The sequence below is a fragment of the Eurytemora carolleeae genome, unplaced genomic scaffold, assembly GCF_000591075.1.
Source record: "Eurytemora carolleeae unplaced genomic scaffold, Eaff_2.0 scaffold501, whole genome shotgun sequence".
In the NCBI taxonomy this organism is placed as follows: Eukaryota; Metazoa; Arthropoda; class Copepoda; order Calanoida; family Temoridae; genus Eurytemora; species Eurytemora carolleeae.
The window spans coordinates 51,294-76,949 of record NW_019396608.1 but is presented as its reverse complement, the minus strand read 5'-3'; the positions used below and the strand labels follow the sequence as shown (position 1 = coordinate 76,949).

The 25,656-nt window shown below is 32.0% G+C and overlaps 1 protein-coding gene across 2 annotated transcripts; it reads right to left on the bottom strand.

Annotated features, from left to right (window-relative positions):
• Positions 1 to 8,087: 8,087 nt before the first annotated feature.
• Positions 8,088 to 25,385, bottom strand: LOC111706221 (atypical protein kinase C). Of its 2 annotated transcripts, XM_023479037.1 has the most exons (16): positions 24,019 to 25,385; positions 23,247 to 23,333; positions 21,954 to 22,043; positions 21,406 to 21,488; positions 20,378 to 20,444; positions 16,097 to 16,246; positions 14,448 to 14,564; positions 13,378 to 13,446; positions 13,060 to 13,134; positions 12,373 to 12,492; positions 12,119 to 12,216; positions 11,894 to 12,018; positions 11,294 to 11,378; positions 10,669 to 10,807; positions 10,067 to 10,275; positions 8,088 to 9,293 (listed from the first exon to the last, which is right to left on the bottom strand). In XM_023479037.1, the coding sequence occupies exons 1-16, from the start codon at positions 24,106 to 24,108 to the stop codon at positions 9,128 to 9,130; spliced, it is 1,770 nt and encodes a 589-aa protein (XP_023334805.1). In that variant the 5' UTR covers positions 24,109 to 25,385; the 3' UTR covers positions 8,088 to 9,127. The 2 variants fall into 2 exon arrangements, with proteins under 2 accessions (XP_023334805.1, XP_023334806.1); XM_023479038.1 differs by lacking the exons at positions 20,378 to 20,444; positions 21,406 to 21,488; positions 21,954 to 22,043; positions 23,247 to 23,333; positions 24,019 to 25,385 and adding an exon at positions 16,614 to 16,840.
• Between the last annotated feature and the right edge of the window lie 271 nt (positions 25,386 to 25,656).

Genomic DNA, 25,656 nt, shown 5'->3' with positions numbered 1-25,656 from the left:
ATCTTTAATAATCAGTATGAACAAGCAAAAAATAGCTTTAACAAACAGTATGAACAAGCAAAAAATATCTTTAATAAACAATATGAACAAGCAAAAAATATCTTTAATAAACAGTATGAACAAGCAAAAAATATCTTTAATAAACAGTATGAACAAGCAAAAAATATCTTTAATAAACAGAATGAACAAGCAAAAAATATCTTTAATAATCAGTATGAACAAGCAAAAAATAGCTTTATCAAACAGCATGAACAAGCAAAAACCGCATTCCTTTTTATCCAATTAAATCATTTTAACAATTGGTCTGAAACTTGAGGGTCACATGATTTCAGAAAAAAATGAAAGGAACGAAAAACAAGATTTAAGAAAATGTAACTTTATAAAATAATGGGTGTTACTAAAAAAAACCACACAAAATGTAAATTTTTATTTATTGGGGCTAAAAATGGTAAATTCAAAGATTATAAATATACCAATTTAAAGGTTTCATATGGCTTGACGTTTTTTATCACTCATTAGTCTCTATTTTTATCTAAAACGAACTTTGGTTGACATGGAATAATTAATTAATTAATTAATTAATTAATACAATATCAATTTCTTTGTAACTTTAGTCAGGGTTATCACGTCTTTTTTAAACTTGCTTATATCATTTAATACTTTCTCTAGGTTAGCCATGTCCTTAAGAATGCTCAGAAAGTTCTTAAAGACAAACATTTGGCATTTTGGTGGTTGGAAGACCAAAATTTTTCATAGAGTTGAAAATCTCTTTTTCAGCATTTGTGGAGGTGAACTCCTGAGAATGTAGCTCCATCATCCTAGCGCACTGTTTCGATTTGAGTTTGTCCATCTGTATTTTTTGTGGCCATTACTTAAACTATGGCAGATGGCTTGAATCCAGATTTTTTAAATGTATGCCATGCAATATAGTTGAAAATACATACTGTAAGTATACTCATGAGCATGTTATTTGATAATCAAATTCATCAACAAACCAATATTAATTTCATTATCCTTCAGGTCATCAAACAGAATAATTTCAATAGAATTTTCAAGTTTTGGTATTAAATATGACAAATGAAGCCTATGAACATAGAGAATAGAATATATAGAGAGGAATTTACTAGAAAAAAGTGTAAAACGGCCATTTTGTTGTCCTGTTTCCATACTGCAGGTGTACTTCACATATTTATGCTATATAACCTGTTGGGCCCTGGAATATCATTTTATAGAAAATCTAAAATTATTGTTAAAAGAAAGCCAAATTATGAAATAGGCTGGTTTCATAACTGACCAATTTGATCATTTCACATAGACTCTATGCCTTCCACTTTACAAACGATGATTTTCCGTTATAACTATAAATCAAATGATGTTTTTATTCACCTAATTCATTATATAGTTATTTAACAGCTTTAAAAATTTCGAAATTGAAATGAATAGTCTAGGGAACATACTGTATCAATGTACTCTACTGCATATAATTTGTGAACATTTACATGATTTGTACACTTTGAACTCCCTTTCAGGCTGAAAGGGACTGAAAAAATTCATATCGAGAGATTCTTTTAATTCCTCTCTATATATTCTATTCTCTATGCCTTTGCGTGATGGATTTTCGACATCATGGTTTCAGAAAATAGTCACTTTATAATATCTCCAGCACCGCGGCTTAAAATACTTTATTAAATAAACAGCTTTATCTGTCTTTTCAAGGTGGGTTGAGATGGGTTTGTCATTAACTTTTCCATCAAGTGGTCTTTTAGGATCTTGTTCTTTACATTTATTGTGTTTCAGGCAATCCTCTATCTGATTTTATTGATTAATTTGAGTTTTACCATCTTCTGTTTTTTTAGTAACACCCTTTATATGTTTAAATTTGAGTTAAAACATGGTTTAAAACCAAATCTTGGTTCTTACATGTAAATCATTAAGCTATGTCATTGGGGAATTTAAGTTTTCTGCATTAAATACACCAGAACTTTGTTGACAAAGAGATTAAAAGAGCTATGACAAGCAATTATCTAGACCGAACAGAGGGTAAAGCATGCCGCTTGTCATCTTGGTTTTGTATTAATAACTTACGTATAACTTTTATGCAGCCCAAGACATGTGTATTTCAAAACTACTTCTCTCCCTAACTTTCGCTTAAAAGGAGTAATTGGAAAAATGCTAAAAAATTTTGCATAAAAAATTAAACACGTTGGAAGACTGTGATGACAAAAAAATGAACCATGACTTAAAAAGTTAAGGCTCAGTAACATCTCGCCATATACCATTTCGCCATGTAAAAACTCGCCATTTAAAATTTCGCCATGTAACATTTCGCCATATAACATTTCGCCATGTAACATTTCGCCATATAACATTTCGCCATGTAACAACTCGCCATATAACAACTTGCCCAAGTAATAACTCGCCTAAGTAACAACTCGCCTAAGTATCATTTCGCCATATAACAACAACTCGCCTATATATAATTTTTTTAATTAAATTATAGTGTAAATGAAATTATACCAGAAAATCCACGAATCAAAAACCAAAAATCCGCAAATACAGTAATTCTATAAACAATGTCGGGAGTACTGCACGCATCTACAACTCAGCGGGGGAAACCATCTTTGGTTGACATAAACAACTTCTCCTACACCAACAAATATATAGACCAGGAACGCCCAACTCAGATATACGCAAATTGTGTGCTGTACACTGTGGTAGGAATGTAAACAAATCCAGTGCCCCCACAGCAGTTGAAGAGAAAGGATTAAACACTGATAAACAGAGTGATGTTACAGTCAAAAACAAAAGAAACTAGTTAATATATTAAGTTAGTGCGGATACAAANTGGTGTAGTTAAAAAGCTGGACGGTCTTCTTGTTTTAAAATAGAATGTTAAAAAGTGTATAAGAATAAATATATTATGATATGAATAACATTTTTCTCGAATTTTATGTTAGAAGGTTTTATTTCTTAATGACTAATATTCAATGGGCATTTCCCGAAAATTATTTAAACATCTTTATTTATTAGGGACACAATTATGTGTGCACTGTGCAGTCTTGTTACGCATGTCTACAGTTCCTCTTTGCATTGATTCCTATGGAGTGAGGAATTGTTTTTGCTTTGATTAAAACATCCCAATTAATATAACGTTTTACAATTTGAATATAATCTTGGATATTATCATTTCCCTCTCCTGTCTTTAAAGCATATACTCTCAAGTAACAAATAGTCTTTCGTTTTATAATCAGTATTCGTGTCTACGATAGCAATGTACTTTATTTCACCCCCCCCCTTATAAATGATGTTTTGCCCCTGAATTCTTTGTTTTGATCGCCTCCCACTGCAGTACACAAATTTGACGCATTAGATATGGCGGTTCCTGGTCTATATATTTCTTGTCCTACACTAAATTTAAATCCTACTTTTATATGAGCTGAACAATGTTTCATAATATTATATAATTACATATATTAACTACTAATAAACTACTACTTTTTACTAAATAAAATTAATTTTTTTGTTTTTTGTTTTTATATAGCGAGTTGTTTTATCTCGTAATGTTATATTGCAAGTTGTTATTTGTTATATGGCGAAACGTTACTTAGGCAAGTTGTTATATGGCGAAATGTTACTCAGGCGAGTTGTTATATGTCGAAATGTTACTTAAGCGAGTTGTTATATGGTAAGATGTTACTGAGCCAAAGCATTACAAATTTCTTATACATATAGATATTCACTAACGTGTTCGGGGTTAAAACCCTCAAAACAACATGTTTTATGTAAAACTGCAATATATATTAGTTTTGTATTTTAAAGCTCTTACCGCTTAAATTAATATAATAGATAAATAATTGATATTGAATAAATTCAGGTGCGTATACAGCTAGGACGTTATTAAAAATCCTGTATGTATTATAATCAGGTGCGTAAACAACTAGGACGTTATTAAAAATCCTGTATTATAATCAGGTGCGTATACAGCTAGGACGTTATTAAAAATCCTGTATTATAATCAGGTGCGTATACAACTAGGACGGTATTAAAAATCCTGTATTATAATCAGGTGCGTAGACGGTATTTATTAAAGGAGTCAGAAGCCACTCTATACATATTTCTCCATTTTTTAGGAGGGAACATTTTGTCCCTCTTGTATCCGGCCCGGAGCATGATTATTACAAATAATATATTGAATAATAACTATAAAGGATAAAAACACGCAGGCGCGTACGAGGGCATTTGTCTAGGGGGGGGGCACAATTTGCGCGCGTAAGCGTGCAAAAAAAATTTTTTGGTCCCCCCNTTAATATAAATAATATTAATAATAAAGAGAGGGGGGGGGGAAATAATTAAAATATTCAATATTTAATATTTAATCCCCCCCTGGCCCAATTATTTTACTGTGAAATTTACCATTTCTATTTTTAAATGTAAGGCCTAAAAGGTACCTGCACTATATTCTTACGCTCCTAATTTTTGCATAGAAAATTAAACTGACATGAATATATCAATTCAGTTTTATTAAACTAGGCTTCGCGCCCGTCTTCTATTTCAATTGTGAACATTTTCTCTTTAAAAAATTGTGTGAGTATAAGAGCGTTTTTTCTTATGTCTCAATTTATATTGGACACGCTCTATGATATAGTCACTAATTACATGGACTACATTTATTCTGTAAATTCGCATATATTATATTTATTTATGTATATATGTTAATTTCACTTTATTAAATGAGAAAAAAGAGCTTTATACATAATTTGATATATTATAGTCCAAGTACGCTACTAGTGCATTAAATAATCGATTTTTAGGTAAAATTTACCTTTCTGTTTAAGATGATTGAAAAAAATTATCTGTGCGAAGTGCCAAAAAAAATTTGTTTATATTTTTCCTCTTAATGGTAATCATGGACATGGAGAATGGAGATAAAGTTTCTCAACTGGGATATTTATGTCCCCAAGATTCTAGGGGGGGGGGGCCGGGGGGGGTAAATAACCCCAATAACCCCCCTTATATACCCACAAATAATGAGATTTCAGAAATGATTTTACATTTTGATAACTTACTTTTTTAAACCAAGATTTTGTGCAGCTTAAAATGTTTTTCTTTTTTTAAAAGATAATTTATTATTGTTTAAAAGTTGTAAAACCCATGGTATTTTATAAATTAAGTTTTAGGTCTACATGAGAGGTGTTGGGACATTTTATGTTGGATCGGTGAATTTTTATATCGTAAAAATAACAATGTGTAATATTCTTTTTCTGAAATGGCCTTATATCTATAAAATGTTTTCTGCGAATTTCCCTTTCCATGTTAGTCCTCCTCTCACTGAAATTTCCTGTCAATGAAACAGAGTGTCCCAATAAAAATGGGAATTAAAGGGATTGTAAGCGTAACTTCCTGTGACCCTGCATGCAAAGATAAGCCCGTTTCACATCAGTAGAATTAAACTAATTCTTGTTGATCAGAGAAACAATTTAAGGGAACCGTTGTGATCGGGCACGCTCGTCTTTGCATGCAGCTAGGGTCACAGTCCCTTTAAGAGTGTATCAAAATAAAGATTTTACGTCATTTCAGTTTTTCAAACTGTGGTCTGTCTTTTGTACCAACAAATTGGACGAAGATATAATGTTGTCATTTGATGAATCTGGATAATTTGGATGTATATTCATAATATATCCGTCAATTTTAAGGGTGTAAAGAAGGCAGACCACAGTTTAGAATTCCCAAGATTGGAAAACTACTAAAATGTTGTTGACGTAATAATTTCCATGTTTTTTAGCTAGGGACACCCTGTTTGTCTAAAAATAGCATTCCTTGCAGGTAACCCTGTCTTTTATTATCGAGATTGATCAGAATTACCCTGTTGCAGCTGCATTATCCTGAAACCATCTGTTGGTTTCTACTTCCTTCTACTTCCGGCCTTATGTTATGCAAACCGGACCTCACTGTCATTAATTGATAAATTCCAATATAAGAGTTTAACAATTAGAGATTGTTGAACAACACGGGGTTGTGTCCATCCCCCCCTCCACATATAAAGTGGTCCAGATGTACTGGTTAATATAGTCAGCGAGTCTTTACGTTCAAACATTTCCACCCAATTTATTGTAATTTTAATTCTTTACTTATAATTGGTAATGTGTTATAGATTAATGTACTAGGCTGAAGTGCTGAATTTGTTTAGCCTATGTTACCCCGGGGATACCCGTACCGGTTCGTTCCCTCAAAAAATGTCAGCCCATTCGGTCCAGCCGTTTGGCCGGCTTTAGGGAACATATATACGAATATCTTATACCTACACCGGGGTGTTTCATATCCTTCCCCTTTTTTATTATCTTTTCAACCCTGACAAAGATATACTGGTTTTTATCAAATTAATTCTTCCGTATTCTATAAGATGATGTCTCATAAAATATTTTATTTTCATGGAAAATGCCAGGGTCAAGCCTTGATAATGAAACTTCCATAATAATTATTCTTTTTGTTACAATGAACTTACAATATGTTATCATCATGTATTGTATCAATGTTTTTTTTAATGTTGTATCCAGGTTGTATCCGTGTTTTATTTTTTTTTCATTCATGTTGTATCCGTGTTTTATTTATGTTGTATCCATGGTGTATCCGTGTTTTATCTTTGTTGTATTCATGTTGTATCCGTGTTTTATCTATGTTGTATTCGTGTTTTATCGATGTTGTATTCATGTTGTATCCGTGTTTTATCTATGTTTTATTGATGTTGTATCCGTGTTTTATCTATGTTTTATTCATGTTGTATCCGTGTTTTATCTATGTTGTATTCATAATGTATCCGTGTTTTATCTATGTTGTATTCATGTTGTACCCGTGTTTTATCTATGTTGTATCATTGTTTTATCTATGTTGTATTCATGTTATATCCGTGTTTTATCTATGTTTTATTGATGTTGTATCCGTGTTTTATCTATGTTTTATTCATGTTGTATCTATGTTTTATTCATGTCGTATCCGTGTTTTATCTATGTTGTATCCGTGTTTTATCTATGTTGTATCCATGTTTGATCCATGTTTTATTCATGTTGTTTCCGTGTTTAATCTATGTTGTATCCGTGTTTTATCTATGTTGTATCTATGCTATATCCGTGTTTTATCTATGTTGTATCCATGCTGTATCCGTGTTTTAAATATGTTGTTTCCGTGTTTTATCTATGTTGTATCCATGCTGTATCCGTGTTTTATCTATGTTGTATCCATGCTGTATCCGTTTTTAAATATGTTGTATCCGTGTTTTATCTATATAGTATCCATGCTGTATCCGTGTTTTAAATATGTGGTATCCATGTTGTATCCGTGTTTTATCTATGTTGTATCCGTGTTTTATCTATGTTGTATCCATGCTGTATCCGTGTTTTATCTATTACTTTTTTAACTGATCTACTATCTTCATTGGTATTTGGGAGACACAAGGTTACCCACAATCACAGACGACAGTACGGAATATGTTTTGTCTCTTCCTTTTATCAAAGAACCATGATTCCCTGCAGATTTATTTTGCCTCTGTAAGATACCAACTTTAACCTCCAGAAGGTCATATTTGAAGATTTAAGGTCGTCATTAATGTCTGATTTTAATGTGGGTAACTCTGAATCCCAAATACACTTTGTTAAACCTTATTTACAGAAGGATTCTTAATTCACTATAGCAACCCTCTCACTAAATTCTTTCTCATTTTAATTCCGAGCATCAATATTTCTCCACAAAAGATATTGTGAAAATATTTATGTTTCCCTGTTTTCCCCAACCATGATTTATGAATTTAGAAATTCATTTTTAAATTCCATTTTTTGACAGGATTCGAGGATTTATGGACCAAGTTTTGAAACGCGAGCTTTAAACATCAGCTATGCAGTTATACATATATTTCTATACTTTGAACAAAAAATCCATGAAAATAATACTTTATAAAATTACGACTGAAGATACAAGTAAAAGTTAACAATTGTTCCCATAATGTTGCAGAAATTTATATTGCACAATTATAAAAACTGTTTGAAGAAGAAGTGTAAAGTATGTATTAATATTATGATCCAAGTAGTATTATTAAAAATTATCTTAAAAATATATTCAACCCAAAAATGTGGTTTTAGCAAAAACAATGTTTAGTGAATAGTGGTTTATCAGCAAATTCCGGGGCTTAGGTCTTGCTTATAAAAACAAGGTTATTTACATAAACTATTCAATTTAATAAAAAAATACGCAAGATTTGATTAGGAAAAGGAATGTTTTTATCATATATACCACTACACGCTGTAATTATCAAGGGAAGTATGTTTTGAGATCTGAAAATCCCAATTAAGACACATTTATTTTTTATAATTTTAATACTATAATCTATACCTTCATGCAGAAAGGTTTTCTGAAAAATTTACTCTCTGGAAATATTTTGTGTTTTAATAATATCTTAATGAATCACAAACAGGGCATAATCTAAATACAATTTTATATATATTTCGTAATTTTCAATGTCTGGACAACTACTGGAGTTTTTAGCTTAAAGAGAATTCTATATTTTTACTCCAGGTTTAAAAAAATAGAAGAACTTTGTCTTCTCTGAAATAATACGATAAATGCGATATTAAAATACAGATTATAAATTAATACTTTTTGAACTTTTCCAAAATTTGATTACCTTTCCTCTTTTTTAAAGGTGAGGTGGTAAAGGGGATAAAAAAAAGAAGTTTTGAAATATGATGCTAGATTTGAATTATGTTTACTAAAGAAAAGATCTATATTTTAATATTGAACTTTTAAATAACATTATTAGCAGCTATAAAAAATATATTGACGAGAACATTTTCTATCCATAATCTATCGATATTTTTAGAATCCATAAATATTTCTACAATCCTGAGATATTTCTAGAATCCATAGATATTTCTAGAATCCATAGATATTTCTAGAATCCATAGACATTTCTAAAATCCAAAAATATTAATGGAATCCAAATTCTATCGATATGTCTGAAATTCAAAAGATATATATCAGCAGTTTATAAAGATTCTTCACCAATAAAGATTCTTTTTTTTTCTCAATGGTTTGAAGTCCGAATTAAGCATTACTAATATTCTTGAGGTCCACCTCAGCTCTATACAACGTCCTCCGCGGACATGAGGAGAGGATTCACATACTCAAACCCTTCGAACTCAGTTTGGTCGATTCGTCCGATAACCCCTGCATCGTCCGGGGTAAGCTGCACAGGTTCGTCTGTAAACTCCGGGGGGAAGTTTGTAAGGTCCTTGTCGTTCTCCAGCCTAACCAATCAATTAATCAATCAATAAATCAATTAATAAATCAATTAATGAAATAGTAACCAATAAATCAAATATCAGTTTTCAGTAATAAATTTAATTTTTTTTTATTTTATTCGATCAATTTATCGACCAATTAAGCAATCAATCAAACAGTCCCCGGAGAGAAATTACACACGCAGAAACTAATGTAGGATTTAGACAACTTAAGTTTCAATAATCCAAGAAAAACTTTTTTCTACTTTTCAAGCTATTTTAGGAAGTAAACTGTATATGATGTTTATTGTTTATTGTTTTAGGCATACTATTAATATAAATAATATTAATAATAATAATAATAATAAAATAATTGTTTTTGTATAAAAGTTAGGGGCGATGCAGATTTATGATGTCAGTCAGTTCCCATATTCATTTGAGACCCTTCGTTATCGTAAATATTAATCTTATTTGCTTTATAAACGTTATACATCTTTAAACCCAGGAAATGAAAATGTCAAGAAACTAAAATTCTGATTGTCTTTGATAGAAACTTTATGTTTGACGATTCATGCATTTCAAATAAAAACGATTGATATGTTTGCGAACCCACCATTGCCTGAAAACCTAATTTTTGCGCTAAACGCTCATTTTGGAAAATTTTAACCAAGCTTAGAACATTCCCCGGATTCTACCGAGTTTCCCAATAAAAATTTGAGACAAATCGGTTAAGGGGTTCATGAGTAAGGATTGGACATACAAACCAACAGAGATTGTTTAAAATATATAAATAAACCCACCTGGGCCTGTACGGGGGTGGGATCTGCTTCTGTTCCAACAGCTCCCACTCGATGGTCTTGAAGAAGGGGTGTGTCATGATCTCCATGAACCCTCCCTCCTTGTTGCACCCGAGACGATCGGCCGGGTTCTTGTTGAGGAATCCCTTCAGGATACTTGCAGCCTTCACTGACAGAGATCGGGGGATACGGATAGTTTTCTCCAAGATAACCTTAGCAATCAACCAATCAATCAATCAAGCAATCAATCAATAAGTCCATCAATCCATTTAACAAAGACCTAATCAACTAATTAGATTAATTAATTCCCCAATTTACCCTACTATCTATAATTCTTTTTAAAAAATATGCTGAATCCGCCTATTTCCATGAACAAGTTTTGAATTTTTTTGTGCATTAATGTTATTCATTTTAAAGATAACGTTCTAAAGTTTGAATTCGAATCACAAATGAGGGGATTTGCTTTAAGCATCAAGTTTCAGTTAGGAGTTTCAAGTCCTTCATAAACATTGAGTTTTCAGCCTGAACCTCTTTAGTTATCACACAATTCGAAGAGAATAATTTAAAAAAATAATATTTTTACCTTGAAAACTTGATAAATTTACCTGGAAAAGATAATCCTCTGTATTTTGATCTGGGTTGTCTGAGGCACCAACAATATCAAAGGGAGATCTTCCAGCCAACATCTCGTAGAGAAGAACACCCAGAGCCCACCAGTCCACAGAGAAACTATAGTCCTCAGCTCTATAATAAATAGGATGGTTAGTTTCTCTAGTACGACACCTAGAGCCCACCAGTCCACAGATAAACTATAGTCCTCAGCTCTATAATATATAGGACGGTTAGTTTCTCTAGTAGGACACCTAGAGCCCACCAGTTCACAGAGAAACTATAGTCCTCAGCTCTATAATATATAGGACGGTTAATTTCTCTAGTAGAACACCCAGAGCCCACCAGTTCACAGAGAAACTATAGTCAGTGCAAATAGAAGTAGGCTGTTATCTCCATAATTTTAGTAAAGTAAGTTCTAGAGTCTAGACTGTGCGCTGCGGCTTGGATAAATAGGAAGATGTAGTTTTTAAAATAAATTCAAAGATTTAAGAAAAACTAACTTAAAGGAATAAGAAAAATGTGATCTGAGAAACGCAGGGACTGGCCTTGGTAAATAAATATTTGGATAAGTATCGGAAATTCAAAGTTAACATTTGATACTAATGAATTAGGTTGTACCTTAGTATTTCCGGAGCAATATAGTTAGGGGTTCCACAGAAGGTTGAAGTTGTATCTCCGGGTCGTATTCCTTCCTTACACATTCCTTAATAGATAAAAATTGTACAAAACCGTTCGTGGATGATAAACTGACTGCATTAAGTGCACTAACCATTACTATATCCTTTATTTATGATGCAATAATTTATTGTTTAGTGGTCTTTAATATTTTTGTGCAATTCCATTCTACGATATTAAAGTCTAGATAATTTTTATGTTATGTGTAGAGAATACTACAGGGATTCAGCTAGAGAATTTGAGTGTGTAAGACTTTATTTTGTGGCTAAGTTAAGGACTAAGATACTATTTGTAGCAGACTTTTTAAACTTAGATACTAATTTTGACATATTTAATTGCCTAAATGTAGTTAAGTTTCATTTTGGGTGTAATGGGTATGTATGCAATTTTCATCCAGCTATGTCGCTGAACTACCTACCGCCGGTTCAAATCTTGATTTGTCGATTCAAAGTTAAAGATTCATGAGGATTTGATTCGATGATTCAGGATTTGAATCAGCAACCTCTAGAATTAATCAAACTCGGTCTCTGGACAACTACTCACCGTAATCTGTTAGTTTGATATGTCCTTCATGATCCAGAAGAACGTTGTCCAGCTTCAAGTCCCTGTAGATAATACCACGCTGATGAAGATAGTTCAAAGCCAAGCAGATCTCAGCCGAGTAGAATCTTAAATAACATATTTTTCATTTTAAAGCATAAAAACCGCTTAAAAAATAGACGCCATTTTGAATTAAGTATTATAGCGGGAAAATAGCGCATTTCTTACCTGGCGTGTTCCTCCGGAAGACGTCTCTGTCTCTGCATATGGAACATAAGGTCACCACCACGTACAAACTCTATCACAAAGAACAGGCGGGAAGACGTCTAGAAAATTAAATTTATCAATATTCAGAGAACAAACTTTGTAAAGAGAAAGTTGGGGGAAAATGTTAAAAAAAACCTGGTTTTTATTTTTATAATGGATTTTTAAGTAATGATGTTAGATTGGTCATTTATCTATATATTTATATATTTAATGACCTGAAAGCAAGAATGAAGTCCGACGAGGAAAGGGTGATTACTCGCTGTTTCAAAAACATGTTTCTCAGTTTGCACCCAATCAATATCTTCATCATCTGTCACTAACTCCTTCTTTATAACCTTTACAACAAAATTAATAAAAAATAATTACAGACAAATAATATTTTTAGTTTAGATCTGAACTACAAATTGTAACGTAATCTATAAAGAAATCAAACAAAAGATTTTATCAGAACATATTCATTACTGAACCTAGTACGTTTAAACGAAAAGAAAGAAAAAGCTAAAATAATTAATTCTTGATAAAATAATTTGTGAGAGAAAAAATCTTTAATCTCATTTAATTAATTTTTTCCACGAGATTAATTAGTGGAACAGTTCCCGAATCCTAATAATATCCTTCAGCTGAAAGAATTAAATTTAAAGGGACTTTCCACCAATTCAATTAAAGATTGGGATGACTGATTCACAATGTAACTTTAAAAATGTGTCTTGTTATTAAAATGACATAGTCACGTCTCTAATCTTTGCTGTAGGGAACCACCAGTCATGTAAAAAAAGCCTGTGCTGCAAGCTTCAATTTTCAAATAGAAAAACGAAGATATCTCAACTCTTGTTTCTTAGATGGAGAATAAAACTCCTTCCGATACTAATATATGATATTGATAAAACAAGAAATAAACATACCTTCATAGCGTATATTCTCTTGGTAGACTTAAGTTCTACCATTAAAACTTTAGCATAGGAACCACGACCAATAACCTAGAATATGTTTCGTACAAAAAATGCTAAAATTAAAGAATACAAATTTTAAAAAACCGAGTAATCTTAATATTTTAATCATTAATGTTAGCAACTTGATTGTGTATATTAAATATTTTTCAAAATTTGGTTGTTTGATAAAGCAGAATTCATCATCTAAAAAAGAAAATTTCTGCTACTGAGGTTACAAAAAATAAGAATAAGAAAACTAGATTTTGAGACAAGTAAATTGTTTAAGAATACCTTTATAAGATCGAAATCTTGTAAGCTGACCATATTGGTTTTAGGAGGAGCTGACCCTTCAGGGACATCCTACACCAACAGACAAGTTTATTTAACAAGTTCGAGTTTTAAACTAACTAATACTATTCTTTACACTTTAACTACCGATACTTCTGTTATACTAATAACTAGATTAAAACCATTATAACTTTATAAATGTTCAATGAACATGAGACACAGGAATAGTGCAGTGTAAACAGACCCATTTTGCTTGATAACTATTTGCTTTGTAACAACAGCAAATACATTTAAGTCCTGCTTCGTCTTCCTAACCCAGCTTTTACTGGTTCTCACTGTAAGAATCCTGTAATAGCTGTAGAACCTAACTTTGATTACCACCATGATAACTTACTTAAACCACTGCAAAAAAAATGAATAACCACGAGAAATCTTAATTTAACAAAACTTCAAGTTATCCAATTATTATTGAATCATATAATATCCTAATATTACAAAAAACTACATCCAACAACTTAGTTGTTGTAAACTGTAAATAAATGATTGTACAAGTTCTAAAACTCACAGCCTAGCGTCTGCTAGGATGCCCCTCCCTCCAAAATAAATTGTTATCCTTTCTTTCAAAATTAGCCGCAGTGCTTAGGATCCGGATCCAAGGGGTAAAATATCAACAAAAACTGCAAAAACAACTTTTTTACTCCTAAGAACCAACTCTTAGGTTAGAACATCAAGTTTTAGAATAAAAATAAGCGAAAAAAATAAAACAAAAAATTTAAAAATTATTTTTTTAAAAAAGAATTCAGTAAATCTTAAAGAAATGACCTGGATCCGGATTTGGATCCATTTTTTTCCAGTGCGGATCCAGGATCCGGTCCTCATCAAAATTAAGTGGATCCTAAGCACTGATTAGCCGAACACCATGGAATTTGCACGAACAAGAAGAAAATGGAAAACACGAAATATAAAAATGTAAAAATAATTGCATCAATATTATCTAATTATTTACAAAATATTCTTTAAATTAAAATTCAAAAAATAAATATTTAAAAAAATGCTTGTGAAAGTGTCTGTTCCTGTCTGCCCCCAGCTTCAGTATCTGCCCCCTGGCTGAGCTCAGGTCCGGGTAGGAAGCTCTGCTCAGGAGTCACGTTCTCCGAGTGGTTGTGTAAACCACGAGGCATAGAATCAACCTGAACAAGGAAACATCAAGTTCCAAAACTCAATACGAATGCCTTTTCATGACATTTTAAAACTAAAAAATTGCAAAATAACTTGGCGGATTTTCGGTTATTGTCGTCTTCACGTTTTAATGCCGATAAACTCAGATAAAAATCAAATAAAAAATCAGATGTTTTTATTTAGAGTTTGGGAAGAAGTAACAAAATTGGCACTGTAATGCAGAAAAAAACCCGAAAAATAATTTTACTTCCTTAGATCACGTGATTAAAATATGTTTGATTTGTGTTAATCATAACTTCTTATTATTATTATCTATATAATAAAACAAGACATTCGTAAATATATATGTTAACTATAGTCGGCCAAACGGCTGGACCGAATGGACTGAATTTTTTTATAGACACTCATGGGTGGCCGGGGGGTGTTAGAGGCTAAAAAAATTAGAATTTTTTTCTTCTTCAAAATTTGAAAAAAAAAAAAAAAAATTTTCTACGTGCAACGCCGGGCCCATCAGTTAGTTATTATTATAATAATAACTGAAGATTGGGATGATTTTCAGGAAGTACTGTACATAAAGCGAAGCGTCTTCTTCTTAATGAACCAATATTTTCAAAATAATATTCTTAACACTGATTTGATAAAGTATGATTACAGCTATTAAAACGAAAATCAAGATTTTATCCATGATCCAATGAATATTGTTGAAATCAAGATAATTCAAGAAAACCCGGAAAATTTCTCAATATTTGAAGTCCCCGAAAAAAACATATTTTTAACAAGAAATTGTTATTGAACTGAACCAGGGTTAGAACAGTTTATTTTAAGGTGATGATAAAACCATTCTCATTTATCACATATCTCAGTAAACTACACAAACAGTCGCTTGTGTATTGTGTATTTCAGAATCTTTTATTTAGCATGCTGCATGTTTCATCCTGTCACTTTTTCATCAAAATAATTCGAAATATTTTAAATATAAAGTCAAAATCATCTTACATCCACACTGCCTAAATTTGAAACAAACTTGATAAGCACACGGCTTAGCTCACAAAACAAAAAGTTATTTTTATAACAAAGTGAATACTCAAAAACATCTAACATAAAATTTGCTTTATTAAAAATAAGTGTAACAGACCAAGGGGGAGGGGGGAGGTATGACATTTAACCTGAAGCAGCTAAAAATTTTATTTGAATCGATCGATATTTGATGGAGTGTTCGCGAAAAATGAAAGGGGGTATAGGTTGACGTCGAATAGAATTTGATATCGATCGCTGTTATCTGTTGCGTCTATAAGGAGAATATGTTTAAAAACGTCAACACCCAACCGTCCAACGTGAATTTGTTTGGACGCTTCGTTCTGTGTTAGACGTTTTAAAACATTTTCTCCATAGGCGCAACAGAGAAGTAAAATTGGTAGCGATCAAGATCGAATTATATTCTATATCAGCCTATACTCCCTTTCCTGTAAGTTAAATTTATACTCAGGATTTCTAAGATTCTCATAAGTTATTGCTGAACTTATCTAAAACTTGGACAACTTACCAGTGCAACATCGCATACAACACGGCACAGCTTATGACACTTCTTGTGTATGAGGAGTTTGCACTGTACACACTTGAACCCCTGCCGACCCAGGCCCCAGATACGGTCGTGACAGTAAGCACAAAATGCTTTCCGGTTAAACCTCTTTGCCTATAAATAAAAACTTAATTATCGAATAATCAAAAGAAAATATGAAAAAATTAAATTTTGAAAAAAAAATTCAATAACAATTTTTTTTAATAAAATGCTAATTCGTTACCAATAGAAATTAGAAAGTAATGCAAAGTAATAACCAATGCCAATGCCAATGCCAAAGCCAATGCCAATGCCAATGCCAATGCCAATGCCAATGCCAATGCCATTGCCAATGCCAATGCCAATACCAATACAAATACCAATTCCAATACCAGGCAATACCAGGCAATACCTATCAATACAAAACCAATACCAATATTAAAACCTTAAAAAAAAGATAAAAACGCGATTAATTATTAAAATATTTTATTTTAAAATAAACCTGATTAAAAGTCCATATAAAGAACAATCGTGTAGTCCATTTATAAGTAAAGTTTAGTCCCTTTAGTCCCAACTGGCTTGTTATATTGCAAGCAAGTATAAGATGCATGGGGGTATGGTGTACTAGACTATTTTCTACACATTATATTTGCACCAAAACTCTTTACTTCACTGCTAATCTAAAACATGTGGAGTTTTTGCGTAAAAAGTTTATAATAAACAAGACTACAGTGAACGGGACGGGGGGGGGGGGGCTTATATAGAAAAATAAAGTTATTTCTTTATATAAAAATATTAAGATTATTACCATTCTGAATAATGTAACGAGATATATGAGGAATGATTAATTTTATGCTTAAAACGTGGTAAGTGAACTATTTTTAATTTTGCAACAAGTTGAATTTCTTAAATTTCATAAAAAACACAAGATTTATAAATTTTTTAAATGTTATTCAGCCATGAAATATAAAGAAACCGAAATGGTTAGAAATCTAAGCTGAAAATGGGATATCCTTAATCCTAATCAGTTAATTAATCTGGAGATTAATAGCAGGAGGAAAACAAGCATTATTTAATCTGGAGATTAAGAAAAAGAGTGGATCAAGCATTAATCCCGATATCCACCATTCTAAAGTTCCCAGCTCTAAGCTGAAAACTTTAGAATGGGATATTCTGAATCCCGATATGTAAATTAATTTGGAGATTAATAACAAGAGGAAAACAAGCATCATTTAATCTGGATATTAAGAAAAAGAGGAGATCAAGAATTAATCTCGATATACACCATTCTAAAGTTTTCAGCGCAGGGGTATTTTTTCCATGTTTTTTTGTGTAGTTGGGAAAAATAAATAAATAAAAAATAAAAGAATTAAAAAATGATTAACTTAATTTAAAAGTGGGCCTCCTCCGTTTAAAAAGTGGCATAATTGATCTGTCCTTTTATATTTCTGATATTCAAGTTCTGCTGCTTTAATATCGGCTTTTCTTTTTTCATCTTAAAAACGACGAAAATAGCAAAAGACGACATTTTCGTGCTGCTCAGAATTAGATAAAGAGGTGTTAAGTATAGATGAGAATCGTGCATGCAATTCTTTGATTAAGGGTTCACTAGAAGTTACGTCGATAGTCTCTTTATTTAAAGTAATTATAACCACAAGCTAATTAACTATCATTTCGTATAAATCAATACCAAGCACCCTTGGAACAATGTGATTATGAGAAGTATCTGGTTTGATAAACAATAATATTTATATCTGGAATACATTCCTCTCTAGCATCTAATCTGCACTGATAAGGATACGGATCAAACTACACCCAGATCAGATTTATTCAGGGGTTACAGGGACACGCCACGATTTTGATAATATTAGTGGAATTTTCGGAAAATTTTCTAGAAATGAAAAAATTATCTTTTTGAAGGTTTTTTTTGTCAAAATATTTACTTCAATTCTGACCAAAAAATCTTGACTAGTGTTAGATGCGCTATTGTGACATGAATTTAATTGTTTTAAAAAAATGTTTTGATATTTTAAACAAAAGTAAACGCCAAAAAGAAAAACGAAAAATGTCGTAGAAAATGTCTTTTTTTGTAAAAAAATGAAGAATTAAGGATTCAAGGGATGAAAATTAAAAAAAGCATCATTATTTTATTACAACATTATTAATAAGTTCTACCCTCATAAAAGAACCATCTAACCATTCTCAGGGAAAGTTAGTAGATTTCTTAATTTTTTTTAAGTTTCCAATTTAATCCCTTAGCTTATTTGTGAAATATACTTTTGTAAATGTTTATGCTTTCTTTCTTTCCGGACCAATCTTTTCACGATTTAGTATTCGGTAATAAAAACATTTTCTCTCAGTCTCGTAAACAAGGCTTGTACGCAATAGTAATATTAATTTAGAAATACGCATTACGCTATTTTTTATCATCAATGGTGAAATTATTTTAGAAGATACGCATTTTTTGTTTTAAGTAAATCAAATAATTTCAAATAAGTTAACATTTTGTTTTGAAATTAATTATGTTTCTTAAAACGTAGTACAATTGATTTTTTAATCAACTTGATCAATAATCATACAATTTGTGAATGTAAGTTACGTGTATACACTGATACAGATCACTGAAATATAAACTAAGTCATAAACTTAGACAGCATAGACTTTAAAGTGTCGTAACGCCTTGTCCTTTGGGTTTACTTCACCAACTTATTTCTACTTTTTTGTAGCCCATGACAAATACATTTAATAAAAAGCAAAGCGCTTTTTTCTAGCTTAAATTAAAATGAGTAATTACTCTAGATTTTGTTTGAGAGCGTGCACATCTTGGTTTGCAGTAAGATTCAGACTACAGATCATCACATAGCTTATTTAACAAAAATGTGTTAATTTCTTCAGATATTGAATGTTGAAATTGTGCGATTATTGTTTTGCTTTATGCAATTACAGTGGAAACAAGAAAAAAGTCAAATGATTGTCGCCTTCATATTTCTCTATGAAAGGTCTCTTTTGTAATTTGTAACTGAATTATTTTTAGAAACAAAGCTAGAAACTTTTAATGGACTAAAAACCGATTAACCGAGCTCTCAATGGCCAAATCCAAAAAGTCAAAAGTCCAAAGAAAGTTCAACATAACTTTACTGATATTTCACTGGTAAAACTAATCAATTTTAGTCAATTTTAATAAATAAGAGATTTCAGAGTTTAACTATTTCCATTTATAATTTCCCATCTCAGATTACACGAAACAATAACAGTGGCGTAATAAAAATAATGCTAATAATAAACGGCCATGTTCTGTCTAATGCTTGAAAGGGTTTCTGTTTACACTATATTATTGTCAATACTATTTGTAAATAAACAATAAATATATAGATAGATAACATAAATATGGGTCAATATACACTTACACACACGGTTACACCTTGATTCTCTACTCTCTATGTACAATGTACAATGTAAATGGTAAAAAAAAGTTATTTTAAAAGCATAATATATTAATATGATATCGATTATGAATAGCTTACAGTTCGGGCTAAAATTCTGAATTATGTATCGCATAAGTACCAAGGAATATATGGGAAGAATGAGAAGTTTGTACGATACAAAGTCCGTAGTATAAAATACATCTTATCCCTGTAATATTAGCTTATTTAACGGTAATATATCACAGTAGTGGGAGGAGTAGGGGNGGGGGGGGGGTGTAATATGCAGGTGAGAGAATAGGGTTATGTGTCAGAATAACAGGGTAGGGGGAGTATGATAAGATTAAAGGAAAATGTGAGTGAAAACTACGTTCTATTGAAGTCTTGGCTAAATCATAAGCTGCATTAATTTACATGCTTTAAGACATTTAAAACAGTTTTTTTTTCTTTCAAATAACGTCCAATTTCAATCAATCGAAGTTTTAAGGTAAAACAAAAAAGCATCAAACCAATCATTCATTCTACCAACCGATCAACCAACCATTACCAGCCAACCAACAAAACAACCAAGCAACCAACAAAACAACCAACAAACCAAACAACCAACCAACAAAACAACCAAGCAACCAACAAAACAAACAACCAACCAACCAACCAGCCAACCAACAAAACAACAAACAAACCGACCAGCCAACCAGCCAACAAACCAACCAACCAATCAACCAAGCAACCAAACAACCAAGCAACCAAGCAACCATGCAACCAAGCAACCAACCAACAAACTAACCAACCAAAAGAAACAACCAACAAACCAAGGATCTCGAAAATGAAGATATGAACTAACCTGGAATATATGTCCGTTAACTTTATACATTTTCCTCCATCTTCTAGCTCCCCGTCTGTATATTGATCTAGAACAAAATAATAATTAAAAATAGGTAAAAAGTTTTAATTATGAACAAACTACAAAAACCCATTATATAAATAAGATACATTTTTGCAACAATTAAAAATCAAATTCTATGCCAAATAAATGCTTGATTTCACTGTCAATGCTAATTTTTCGTAGATTTCGTGATTAACAAAATTAAGTTTTAAAATAAAAAATAGCATTGAATGATCAAAACTAAATATCATAGTAAATTGTTCATTAATGTTATTCTTGGTAAAAATTTCCCGTTCTAGACTGTTCTTTCAAGTTTAAATCTTCTGTTCTAGACTGTTCTTTCTAGTTTAAATCTTCTGTTCTAGACTGTTCTTTCTAGTTTAAATCTTCTGTTCTAGACTGTTCTCTCTAGTTTAAATCTTCTGTTTTAGAATGTTCTTTCTAGTTTAAATCTTCTGTTCAAGACTGTTCTCTCTAGTTTTAATCTCCTGTTCTAGACTGTTCTTTCTAGTTTTAATCTCCTGTTCTCTCTAGTTTAAATCTTCTGTTCTAGACTGTTCTTTCTAGTTTAAATCTTCTGTTCTAGACTGTTCTCTTTAGTTTAAATCTTCTGTTCTAGACTGTTCTCTCTAGTTTAATTCTTCTGTTCTAGACTGTTCTCTCTAGTTTAAATCTTCTGTTCTAGAATATTCTCTCTAGTTTAAATCTTCTGTTCTCGACTGTTCTCTCTAGTTTAAATCTTCTGTTCTAGAATGTTCTCTCTAGTTTAAATCTTCTGTTCTAGACTGTTCTCTCTATATCAAATCTCCTGTTCTAGAATGTTCTCTCTATATCAAATCTCCTATTTAAGAATGTTCTCTCTAGTTCAAATCTCCTGTTAAAGAATGTTCCCTTTAGTTCAAAACTCCTGTTTTAGATTGTTCTCGTCCGTTCAAATATCCCGTTTTCTCTAGTTTAAAGCTCCTGTTCTAGAATGTTTTCTCTACCTGTCCTCTCCATGGCAAGGTTGACCAGGGGCTGGTGGAAGTCCTGGGAACACATGTACGGCCAGCTCAGCCTCCTTGTTCACCTGGATAATTATTCTTTGAAAGTGATGTAAGTTAAAAACTAAACTTTCCGATTCATAACTATAGCGTAAACTTTTATCTGAGCATTGATTATGAAAACATCGTCATTTTTTAAACATGTATTTTCCAACTGGAATCAGCCGCAAGTCTCTTTTAAAGACAATTCACAATTGAAAATGATCAATTTTCTCGTTAAAAAACAAAGATACCACCATCATTTTGGAAAAGAAAAAGGTTTAAAGGGTAAAATTGAAAGAAGTAGAGAAGTAGAGCAGAGCAATAAAATAATCCAGATTTAATTATTTTCATTTTCAAAATTGCAAATGAGTGGCCAATTCTTAATTTTGTTCAAATGAGTCAAAGATTATTTTTGAAAATATGTATCTCTATAATGCAAGCTTAGTCGCATATATTGTAATAGAACATGTTTTCAAATTTGACAAGTGGTTTCACAGAAACGGTTTTACCTCATACAATCTGATAGCTTCGTCCAGTTCCTCTTGGGATTGTACAATACAGGGATCCCCTTCTTCATCCATCCATTTGACAGTTAAATCCTTAAATGAAATGAAATGAAATGAAATGAAATGAAATGAAATGAAATGAAATGAAATGAAATGAAATGAAATGAAATGAAATCAAATGAAATCAAATCAAATCCCATCAAATCAAATCAAGAAGCTAGGCCAGATTGTCAAATAGCTCCTTGATCTAACCGAGGTGTATTATCACTAGACCTTCTAAGAGAAAGATGTGCACATTTTTCTTTAAAATGATTAACTCCATTCCCTCTGAAATGAGAGAGGGGGCTGGGGACAATATTGTTAATCCAGTGAGACAGTTTATATCTAGGAAATGAGAGAGGGGGCTGGGGACAATATTGTTAATCCAGTGAGACAGTTTATATCTAGGAAATGAGAGAGGGGGCTGGGGACAATATTGTTAATCCAGTGAGACAGTTTATATCTAGGAAATGAGAGAGGGGGCTGGGTACAATATTGTTAATCCAGTGAGACAGTTTATATCTAGGCAATGTTAAGATATTTGTCTTTTATAATAAAACTTTTTCCTCGCAGGAGTAATAAGAAGTAATGGCTGGCAGTATGTTTTCATAGTTCTAAGCTTCTGACAAAACTGCGAGGGGTCGAACTCGGAATAATAAACAGTTGAGGACACTTTTTTCTAACTGAGCCTGGAGTTAAAGTTGTCTAAACTAAACTTAACACCAGCTCGTATTTCAGAACTTTTACCAAACTTAAGGTAAACTCATCTAAACTTATCCTTTTCCTTTACAGTGATAACCAGAAAACACTGGAACAGGAAGTCGACTTATAAACTCAAGTTACGACTTTAAATAGTACAATGAACATAAGGTACAGTAATTGCGCAGCGTAAACAGACCCATTTCATTTAATAAGTGCTTTAATAACTTCTTATTATAGCTGTTTGCTTTGTAACACAATGAAATGCACTTCAGTATTGGTTTAATGTCGTCTTTCTATTCTACAGTTAGCTGGTTATCACTTTAGTTTTAAAATTAATTTAATTAACAGACAAAATTGACATCTTCCAATAAAATTGACAGGGTCAAAAGACCTTTCATGCACTCTGAGAGAAATCAAGGTTAGTTTAGTTTTAGTTTTGTAGATTTGTAGTTCCAGATAGGAGCATAGAGATGACGTCTTTATGTATCCAGGTCTAATTAACAAATTTGTGAAAAGTCCAAAATGAAAACAAAATATTAATTTAAAATGTTTAACCTGCTCTGGCATAAAACCCACCAACTCCTTCATCTCCTTCATCAATGTCTGATAGGTCATCCCGTGATCAATATACGTGATGTAAACCTACAATATTATCAGCTTAATAATATATCATCCCGTGATCAATATACGTGATATAAACCTACAATATTATCAGTTTAATAATAGATCATCCCGTGATCAATATACAGGATGTAAACCTACAATATTATTAGTTTAATAATAAATCATCCCGTGATCAATATTCGTGATATAAACCTACAATATTATCAATTATTAATAGATCATCCCGTGATCAATATACGGGATGTAAACCTACATTATGATCAGTTCAATAATAGATCATCCCGTAATCAATAAACGTGATATAACCCTACAATATTATCAGTTCAATAATAGATCATCCCATGATCAATATTCGTGATATAAACCTACAATATTATCAGTTTATTAATAGATCATCCTGTGATCAATATTCGTGATATAAACCTACAATATCATCAGTTTATTAATAGATCATCCCATAACCAATATACGTGATGTAAACCTTCATTTAATAGTCTAATAATAGATCATGTCTTGTTAAATTTACCTTGAAAATATTCAATGTAAATTGTACAGAAGGGGAAAATCAATTTTGCCTTTTTAAACATAACAACAAATTTCTTTTTAGAAAAATTGTTAAAGAGACAAACCTGTGGCGTTCCGAGAGTTTGTAGAGTGCAAAGAAAGGTGTGAGAAGGAAAACAAAATTAATTTAAGAAGTTACCTTTCCATTGTATGCAGTTTTAACCCGTATCTCAGGGATATCGCTCTCATTATGCCCCTGACGGGACATGTTCATAATCTCGTGCGGCATCCTCTTCAACTACTCCAACAGAAACCGCGTGCAACTTCTCAGCATTGAAGTAGCTACAGCATTTTAAATCTGAAATAGTTTTGACAAAAAGATGATAAAAAGGTGACCAATCCATTCAACTGAATCATTTTCAACAAGCGTTCTTTTACGCATCCAGATTAGTACTGTTAAATAATCAAACTCACGTTGAACTTAAATTAATTCTACCAGTTTTAATCTTCAGCATAAATTTTTCATAAATCAAGAGAAATTGTTTAACGCACAAGTGTAAAGTTCTTGTGGGTGACTGAACGAGTTTCATGTAACTGGTCAACTGTAGGCCTGATCTTTAGGCTCTCTAAAGAATGAATGATAAAGTTCAAATCAACTCAAGCGTACCTAAGACTGATCAAGTACCAGGGATATTTTAGTTTCATAAAAATATAAGTTTTAGATTGATTGAACGTCAATTTTTAAAGAAAATAAGACTTGATTTATTAAAACAATAAATCTGAAAAAAAACAATACTATCTCCATAATCTTCCGACGTTTAACATTACTCCAGTGTATGCAATACATAGATGTCATGGTTGTGATTTTTCGCATTCTCTCTCTTAGCTCTCAACCTGAACCTTAGCTATAATATCACATCAGGGTAGGGAACGTTAACGAGTTTTCTGCCCTGAATTCTAATACTCAGAAACGAATGCCAGAGAGGATAATATGCTAAAACTGATTTTTATTTCTGGGAGGAGTAGGGAGGGCTAAGCTACCTGAGTACCGAACTATGACTGGAGCCGGGTTTGGTTTGGTTCTAGGTCTGTGTTATCTCTCCTCCTACCTGTTCTGTCTAGTACCCGGAGCAATACTTATACACTCATCCTTTCATGTGTATAACACAAGATTACATGAAACTGTAAATTGCAGGAAACGGGAGAAATCTTGAGACACAAAATGTCAAGGAAACATGTATGCGTTCAAGGGAATGGATAAAGGGGGAATTTCAAAGAGGAATGAATGACTAGAGAAACCTGAAGTTCAGGAAAAACTGAATATAAACACTTTATCGAAAAAAGGTACAACATTTCCAAGTCCCTTAAAAGTTATGACGAGGGGTAAAAGGGAAATTTATATTTCAACCAAGGTTTATGTAATAAAAAGGTTGCAAGGAGTCCGAGTCATTCTCTTCGTATGTTGCAAAAAAACGTAATTATGGGTTATCCGATATAATAATCATTTACAAGTTTAATGGCTATCAAGACTTTTCTGAAGACCCGAAAACCCCAATGAAGCCATAGATTTCACTGTTCCGGGGGGGGGGGGGGCAATAGCCCCTTCCCACTCATGTTTACGCCCCCATGGAAGCCCTTTGCTATCCAGTAGTTTAATAAACACTAGTGTTGAAAAATAATATTTAATGAATTCAGACTTGAGAATGAGAAACCTTAGAATTACAATAAATATATGTGCGTCAAATCACGCTCCATTGAACTAAAATAGGCTAACACCTTGTAAATATTAGAAAAAACAAATATTAATTAAAATGTCGTCTTCCAGAATAGTCCGAGC

Coding starts and splice junctions, on each gene's coding strand:
- LOC111706221 (XM_023479037.1), bottom strand. CDS start 24,108: ATGCCGCACGAGATTATGAACATGTCCCGTCAGGGGCATAATGAGAGC. Junction 14,565..16,096: donor TTGTATGCGATGTTGCACTG/GTAAGTTGTCCA, acceptor TTCCTTGTTCAG/GTTGATTCTATGCCTCGTGG. Junction 9,294..10,066: donor CCACCCCCGTACAGGCCCAG/GTGGGTTTATTT, acceptor TTGATTGGTTAG/GCTGGAGAACGACAAGGACC.